This window comes from Cyclopterus lumpus, chromosome 3 (genome assembly GCF_009769545.1).
Source record: "Cyclopterus lumpus isolate fCycLum1 chromosome 3, fCycLum1.pri, whole genome shotgun sequence".
NCBI classification, from domain to species: domain Eukaryota; kingdom Metazoa; phylum Chordata; class Actinopteri; order Perciformes; family Cyclopteridae; genus Cyclopterus; species Cyclopterus lumpus.
In genome coordinates, this window is record NC_046968.1 from 9031925 (window position 1) to 9040870 (window position 8946).

Sequence of the window (8946 nt, forward strand, 5' to 3'; positions counted from 1 at the left end):
TGTGAGAGATGTGTTGTCCGAGCACACGGATAAGAAATCTGTGACACAGTTGCTTATTTCAAAGTATATATTTCATCAAATTCGCAACAGCTTTTAGTTTCCTTTTCAACAAATGTTTTACGAGGAGTAAAAAGGGCTTATGAAGGCCTGCTGGGCATAATGCTGGACACCTGCAATGTTTTATCTTCGCCACCAGATGGAGCTAAGCATTAAAGTACAACACTATAACCAGTAACCTGCAGCCTTGACATCTGCAGTCATGTAATATATCAACTAGTGTGTTGGCTGAGAGGAGATACATGATACAGAGAAACTTGTTAGCACCTTTGGTAGCTGACTTGTACATTCATCCACAAAAACAAATAATTTCTTTCAGTAGGAAAAACTTCCAAGAGTTTTAACAGTGAACTCTTTAGTATTAGCACAAGAAAAAGGTCTAGAATACATAGTGAAACAGTTCTCCATAGTCCTGCTCTTGCTGTTGTTGTTCAGTCCATGTTCCAGATCTGAGGGGCTCTCAGGTAACTTTATCTGGATAAATGTTCCAAGAAACGGATAAACCTGCTCCTGTTCTGCAAAACCACATGAATTGAATGTTTCCCCAGTTAACACAAAAGTAACTGTTTTTATGTTTTAGAAATGTGTCTGTATTTAAATTACTTGTAGTGTGTTTGTGTGGTGGGGGGTAACAAACTAAATAAATCTGTTCATATTGATGTTACGCCAGTGCTACAAATGATGGGGTGAAAAGAGTGGATTCCTGCGGCCCCACACAATGCAGTATGATGTTTGAGGAAGCAGTGGGCCTAAGGTGTCATAGCTACACCCCCTCACCCCTCCCGGCAGTCCACAAAGTTTCCTTTTATCCAGTAGCAGATCTGAGCGTATTTAAGGGGCGTAATTCTCACGGCGACATTAAATTCCTGAGACGCCCCTTGTCGCTCCACCCACTGATGCCCCGAAAACACGCCTATCACCTTCCGCTCCCAGCGCTGGCGCCGGCCATCCCACATCCGGGCGTAGACTCCCGACCCGCTGGCACCAGGCTTAGCGTCACAGTGCTGGTACAGCAGGTCTGACGTCTCCTCGCCGGCCCGACAGAAGCGGTACACCAGCTTGCCAGGGCGGTCATTGTCGAATCCGGAGAAGTGGACCCGTCGTCCCGGCAGCCTCTGAGCCGGGGGGCTGACTCCTAGCTTCATGTGGCGTCGTTTGTGGGGTTTCTTGAGCTCGAGCAAAGCGTAGTCATAGTCCATCCCAATGTCATTGGCATTGCCCTTAATCCATCCTTTGGGCACATGGGTGCGCTTGGCTCTGATCCACTGGAACTTCATCTTGTCGTTGGTTGGCGGGCCGAAAGGAGCGGGGCCACCTTCAACGTGGTTGGTGAAGTTGGAGGAAGACTCCTGTGCGTCCCGTTGCTTGGTTTTGAGAAACCCAACCCGGAGCTTCTGGGCTCCTTTTACATAGTTTTTGCCATCGTGAACACAATGAGCGGCCGTGAGAACATGACGGTCCCCCACCAACGTACCACTACACCCAGTGGACAGCTTGACAGCCACCGAAAATGGATATTTCAGCAGGTAGTTCTGACCAGCGATGCTAAAGCGCCCATCGTGGCCGAAGATCTGTCGCTTCCTCCTGACGCGTGACCGCTCGGCCTTCACAGACGGCGGTGCGGAGTCGGCCGGACTGGTGTAGGGACTGGGGTCGTAGCCGTAGAGCCCGACGGCGGTCTCAGTGAGTTGACCGTCAGAGTGGAGCGTCTCGTAGGCCAGCAGACGCCGCAGGTCCCAGTAGCTCGGCCGAGGGGCCTTCTTGTGGCATTCTGGGTCACAGGGGGAGCTTACATCCAAGCGGGCCGGAGACAGGAAGTGGGGGGGCGACCTGGCCTCCGTCTGCTGTGCGAGAACCACAGGGACACGCTGGAGAACCCACTGGGGGCGGCGGGGGGAGGAGGAGAAAACGGGGGCAAGGAAGAGAAGAAATAGGAGGGAGGTGAACCTGTGGACGAAAGGGAACACCGATCAGGGGAAGTTCTGCACTAAAGAACCGTTCGCTGACTAACTCAAAATATGTCAAATCGAGTGATGCTGTTAAACATGACCGGATGTCTGGGCCCCTCTGTCTGCATGGGAAAAAAACAACACTCATTCCTAAACCAAGCATCATGGAGTTATAATTACAACCATGGGAGTATTTAAAAAAAAAAATTAAATACAAGTTTTATCTGTCCTGGAATATGGCAGCTGTAGACTGTTTTTAATGCTGCAAATATGACAGGCGGGCCAAAGATCAGGACTGGTGATATGATGGAACATTCCTAAAGTGTCCTGGGAATTGGTCCGGGGTAACATTTAGTTCCAGTGAAAATAGACTTTATGTAAATATTTAGGGGTGATACACAACACAGCTTGTGACAATATGCAGCCTCATCATTAGGAGTTATGGTGCATGTTAATAACATCTAAATCATGCCATTTGCATCGTGCTAATCACATACAGTACCACCACCGCATCACTTAAGTGCTTTTAAAAAGTGCGGTTAACATGAATTCCTTAATTTACAAGCCTGCTGACTCCCGTTACCGGCGGACAGAGAGGCGACTTACCGGGGGAGCGCAGCCCGGGAGCGCATCGTTTGGCTCCTGCAGGTGAGACGGTGTCTGTGACACTGAAACCGCGATCCAGAACCGGCAGAGCCCCCGAATGGACTTTAACTTGTGTGGAGAGATAAACAAATCAAACAGATAATAAGAGTGACTTCTTGGCGCTCCTATCCGAGGCAGTCTGGGCTTTTCCGAAAGCAGCAGCCGGGTCCACAGCGGATGAGCTGGATCATGGTGCGCGCTGCTGGAGGAGGCGGTCCAGGTCTGTCCGTCCGTCCGCGCTCACGCGGTCACATCTGCCTGCGAGGGGACACACCGCGACTATATCCGAGCCCGAGACGACCACGTGACGCGTCACATCACTGCTGCTGGCGGACGAGTAAAGCCAGTCTGAGTTTGAATGACTGTAATTGCTATAATAAAGCGAATACTTTTACTACCCATTATAAAGGGTTTATCAATTAAACCTAATGGCTTTATTATTGATTCAATACTAAGTTATTTATTGTGTTGGTTATAAGTCGTCAATTAGAGTAACCCTTGGGTTGCCTTGTCATAATTCCTGACTGGTGTTTATCCTTTCTGCGTTGCATGATAGTTGTAAATGTTTGCAACTTTTAAAGCTATTTAATGTACAGTTACCCTTTACATGGATATTATTTGTTAATGAATGATTTATTTTATTTGTTCTACAAAGGAAGTGGTCCATTAGGATCTTCCTGATTAAAAAAGCTGTTATGACAAGTGACGTGGAGGATTAATGCCGTACAGAGGGATTTTTCACAACCTGGCAACCCCATTTTTTTCTTCTTAAATCTAACCTCTAACTGTGTGTGTGTGTGTGTGTGTGTGTGTGAGAGAGAGAGAGAGAGAGAGAGAGAGAGACATATTGCCTACACAAACACTGACCCACATTCGTTCTTGAGATCAACAGGACCAGATTCCCCCTCCTTCCCCCTCTGTGTGTCACATCCACAAATGCCATCGGACTCCTCATTAAATAATTATGTTGCACACATACATCAATGTGCTGCCCAATCAAACTTTCACACTGTTGATTCCCCTGGTTGACCACCCTCATGACTCTTGGCATTAATCACAAAAGGCCGTTCACTCACTCATTCCCATTATACGGCTATGATTATTCTCTCTGAAATATGACATTTACATTCAATAGCGACCTCGCTGCTATTGTGACTGGAATTAGTTTAGTGGGCAGTGTGCGGCTCAGACGCCAGGCTTTTGGCCACTTTCCCCGCACCCAAGCGTAAAATGTGCAAGCCGTTGGTGGACATTATGCTACGTAATAATTTCATTTGGCTCGGCCACCAGAAAGATGGGGAGAGGGAAAGAAAGAACAAGATGGGCGGGGGCGGCGAGTGGGGACTCATGCATGGCTGAACAGTTGGCCAACCTCCACCCATCTCTCCTCGTCCTGCCGGGATTTGTTCATATGTGGACTTTTGTCACTGGTATTCTTGTGAAGAATCAATAGTTCAACAACTTGGAAAATAGTACTATTGGCTTTCAGGCAGAGAGTTAAATGACAATTAGCTAGCTTCACTAACACATTATCAATATACTAACTCTTGTCCTCACTGTGAGGTTGAGCTGTTCCTCTCTTGCTTATACTAAGCAAGGCTAACTGCTGGTTTTAGCTTAGTATTTACCGTACAGATGTGTGGTGTCAATCTTCTCATCTAACTTCAGTAAGAGAAGCAAAGAAAATGTTGAACTGTTGCTTCAAAATGATTCAAATCCTGTTTGAGGTCTCCTGCAACTGATTATACATTAGCACCTTAGCCAGGACTCTGGGTGGACCTGCTGGCTCATCAAACACTGCACCCCACCCGTCCCACAACACACATTTACAATTATCTCACTCATACACACACACACACACACACACACACACACACACACACACACACACACACACACACACACACATCTCTATCTGGTGCACAATCTGGGGCAGGGGTGTCTGCCAGCATCTCATCCTCCTCTCGCCCCGTTAGAACCAAAGCTAGAAGCTTAAATGAATATGAAACAAGAATTTGAGAAGAAATATGATAATTTTTCTTCCCATAACAGGAAGGGATGTCCTCTTTTTACCAAATGCACGGGTGCTAATAAGGGAGACATTTCTGTTTGTTTTGAATTGTTATGAAAGGGCCTGTCTGTTTTGCTATGCCGGCTGTTGTCAAGGAAACCCACATTCCCCGGAGTACTGTTCATGTTAATTGTTTTATTCTTCCCACTCTCCCCCTCTTGCTTCTGGCCACTGACACAATCAAGCAAGTGTGGACGACCTCACATGTTTAAATCCTCTCTCTCTCTCTCTCTCTCTCTCTCTCTCTCTCTCTCTCTCTCTCCCCATCTCCCTGTCTCTGTTCCTTCTTTGTGTTTTCCCGTCTCTGTGCCTCTCAGTCTCTTGTTTGAATCATCTCTCCGATTCTGGACCTCTTCTCTCGATGGTCCCTAGAGGCCATGAAACAGCTGTTTGGCAAAAAGAGATAACCACAAGCGTCTTTTGGAGAAGTTATTTACTGTGAATGCGTAGGGGGTAACTTAGGCCCCGTTTAAAGCTTCGGGCAAAAGGAAAGGGATACAACTGTTCGCAGGCACATGTGGTAATGCCTCGTAATAAAAAGATGCCAAACACTGTCTTGCTCAGCTGCAGGAAACTTTTTATTATTTTGTTATTTTGTTGAGTTGACAGTTTGGACCGTTTGCCTTGTGTACGCTAGTAACCTTTTCCCAGAAATATTAACAGGTACAATGTCACAAACACGTCGGAAAAACGGATTACTTTCATTCCTCTCGTTCAGTCTTTCTTTCACACTTGAGCTGGTGATGGTTGGAACAGTGGACATTTACTGCCTTGTTATATGTATACTGCCCTTGATTGCTGCTGACTCTCGCTATGGTAACCCATCCGAGTGCCTTGTGGAACCCCAGCCCCACTATGTCTATAGTGGGGGGAAACATAGACTCTGTGTCGATGGGAAAAACGGTTTGCTCACTTTTATTGTTTTTGACGCTGTGTTTGACTAACAGCTGACGGAACTATGCTGCCCACATCGGCATGAATTAAGATGGGGAGCATATCTGTTGTGTGAGACGTAGAAAGGGAGTTAGCCAGCTGGGATTTGTATCCAGTCAATCAAACGTTACAGCATTGGTCGTTGCAAACGCACCTATAGATCTTCACTTTCTAGTTCATCATAATATGAACTCTAAGAAAAAAAGGTCACAAATAAGCTCGTCCATCTGGGTTCCATGTTTCCATCCCTGTCCCTCAGAGATAGAGCCATTAAGGACCACTGCACCACTGAGTCATTTGTCCCGGGAACAAATGCAGATTGTTACCTTTCCCACTAAAGACAAGAGCCAGATGTTAGTTGGTTTTAGTGGGTTTTGGTCCAGGAAAAAGCTTTATATGTCAATCAGTGATTCCTGTTGCCAAGAAAGCCTTGTAGACATCCCACAATAATAGTGACGATCGCTTAGTAACATCAAAAGAACATGGACTGCTATCGGTTGATGGAGCCCTGCCTGATAACAGTATCGCAGCATCCTTCAGGCCTAGTATTTCCTTCCTTATTAGATATTTGCACAAGATTATTTATGTGTACATTTTGGAATCTGCATTGCAACTATTCACGTTTGAATTTACTTACATTGTCTTTCTTTCCTGCCTTTTGCTGCTGTATTGCTGTGTTTATTGGATATAAATAAATGAAGAGTGAACTTAAAACCAAACAGTAAATATTTGTGTCTGGCCTTCAGAGGTTTTAACCCTTTCCCCTTGCTTCAGTGAAGTGCACTCCAGCGTGGGGTCAGTACACTGTGACATTACCTTTGGGTGTGGTTACAGGTGTAACGCAGCACACTTCGGTGATGCTTTATGTCAACCAGAGAGGGCAGTGTAGGATTTTCTTCAGAATGTGTTCACATTTTTACATTAAGTCACGTACGCATCATGAGGAAACTAAAGAAAAAACAGCACAAAATACACCCGAAAGTTTCTGTTTCCAGAGTATCTCTTCTTCTCCCCAGTGTCCTCTCACATACAACGCCTTTTGATGACTGGGCTTTTCGCCTACAGGAAAGGAGTTTTTCACCGTGACTAAGGGTAAATCCCTTGGCTTGCCATGTGATACCCTGGCTTTTAGGAAAATGACTCACATCGTTGTGAAATATATGGCAGAATATTTATCACATCCATCAGGAGTTGTTGTTCTGTGTTGCTAGTTTTTTTGCTTTACATTTTGATGTTATTTGATTGAATAATTATTTGAACTCTCCTCTCCTCTGAAGTAATTTGTTCACTGGTTACTCAACGCATGTAATCCAATCAAAGGGTCATTCAATCAAAACATTACATTTACATTACATGTCATTTAGCTGACGCTTTTATCCAAAGCGACTTACAATAAGTGCATTAAACCATGAGTCCAAACTCAGAACAACAAGAATCAAGCAAGTACAATTTCTTCAATAACGTTAAACTACAGAGTAGTATCCGTAAGGGACATTTAAGTGCTACTAGAGTGCTAAACAACAAAGTGCTATCGGTAAGGGACATTTAAGTGCTACTAGAGTGCTACTACGGCTCTACCTTCCCTATTCAAGGTATAGTCGAAAAAACACTTAAGTTCTGTGGTGTTGTTAGTAATGGGAATTTGATGCCTTTCCAATAGACACGTGCTCTGAAAGCACAGATGCAGAGAGAATGATGAGAAGGAGCCGCTCTACATTTGTAAATTCTTTTGTAATCACTTTTTTTTCTCTGACTTCTGCTTGTCTTTGAATGGCCTCCCCTGATAGTTCTTCCATTTCCCTTTTTATTGAGTTTTGTTTTTTGTGGACTTTCTTATGTTTTCTTTGACAGCGTTGGCTGGATGGTGACTTGTGAACCATTGATCTGGGCCTCTAAAGCCCATTGAGGGATACTTTTAAATGACGTGGCTGTTGCAAAAACTGTCTTTGATGACCAGTGTGTAGTATTTCATGGGATCTATTAGCCAAGATCCTAAATATATTTTCATCCGTGTATAATCAACTGAAACTAAGACTTTTTTGTTAGCTTAGAATGAGCCCTTCATATCTACATCAGGAGCGGGTCCTCCTCCCTCAGTCAGACGTGTTTGTACAGCATCCCAGAACAGACCAGCCAAACACAGAGCCTTTTACTTAAATTCAAAATCCCTCCGATTAGCCAACTCTGCAGTATCTTAACAGCTCCAAAGCCTTAAATGGTCAGGTTCATATCATTTAATTTAATGAGTAATGTTAAGTATGTAGCATCATAAAGCAAATGGCAATTATGCATTGACAGAAATACTATAAAGTGGTGGCCAAACTTTTCATCTCACGCTAGCAAATCAGCTTCTTTTCTTTTTTCCCAAAAGAAATTTCCAATGTATTTTTTTACTGCTAACTGTTCAAGCTGTCTGTCCCACATACAGTAGATAATAAAATGACATAGACCAGACATTGTTGTTACAGCATCACCAAACCTCATACCAAATAGGCTTCACAGCAAAACACAACAGTATATCTAGTCCCAGAGCATGCCGCATTTATTATCATACTGTTCACATTCCTTTCCAAAGCATTCCTGCATCATGCTTTTATAATTCAAACGGTGCAGCCTGCCAAAGGACACTGTGACTCAAACAGGCACCCTGTTTTCACTCGATCCAAGTTGAGTCACTGCGAGCATCCACCCATCCCTGAAGAGCAACCACACGCTGAGGAAAGTGACAGTTCGTAAACCACAAAGAAACCCCAGTGAATCCAATCCATCTTTTAACCCTGCGGGTATTCATCCTTGAATCGGCATCAGTTAGTTGATCGACAGACTATTTCCTCACAGTCAAAGCACATCTCGAGATAATATCTTGCCCCACAGCAGTTCAAGATTGTGAGCATGCAGACTTTTTAGGGAGCAACGCGTGGTTCAGTGTCGTGAGAAAGTGGAGCGTATGCTGCACAGGAGACACTGTGTTCATTATGTTGCATTGTCTAATGTTTCTTCCAGAGATGCAGGGACGACGTGACTCAGCTAACCCAAACCACCATCAACACAATGATTGTTATTCAGCTGCAGGCTTCCTGTTATGCTTTTGATAGTACACAATCTCTCTCAGATGATCCTCTCTGTATTTCTGATGCCATCAGAGGTCAGATGTTAAACTCTTCCAGCCAGGCAGAGGTGGTCTGACCACACGACACAAGCTTGAGCATGGAGTCTATCAGCATACCAGCAAGATCACTTCTGACCATAATAAGCACCCATCGGACCACAAAGCACCCCCTTCAGCCCTTT

The 8946-nt window shown here is 44.8% G+C and overlaps 1 protein-coding gene across 1 annotated transcript; it reads right to left on the reverse strand.

Annotated features, from left to right (window-relative positions):
* Window positions 1–53: 53 nt before the first annotated feature.
* LOC117728772 (serine protease 23-like) lies at window positions 54–2966 on the reverse strand. Its single transcript, XM_034529618.1, has 2 exons — window positions 2613–2966; window positions 54–2004 (listed from the first exon to the last, which is right to left on the reverse strand). The coding sequence occupies exons 1-2, from the start codon at window positions 2636–2638 to the stop codon at window positions 831–833; spliced, it is 1200 nt and encodes a 399-aa protein (XP_034385509.1). The 5' UTR covers window positions 2639–2966; the 3' UTR covers window positions 54–830.
* Window positions 2967–8946: the final 5980 nt, after the last annotated feature.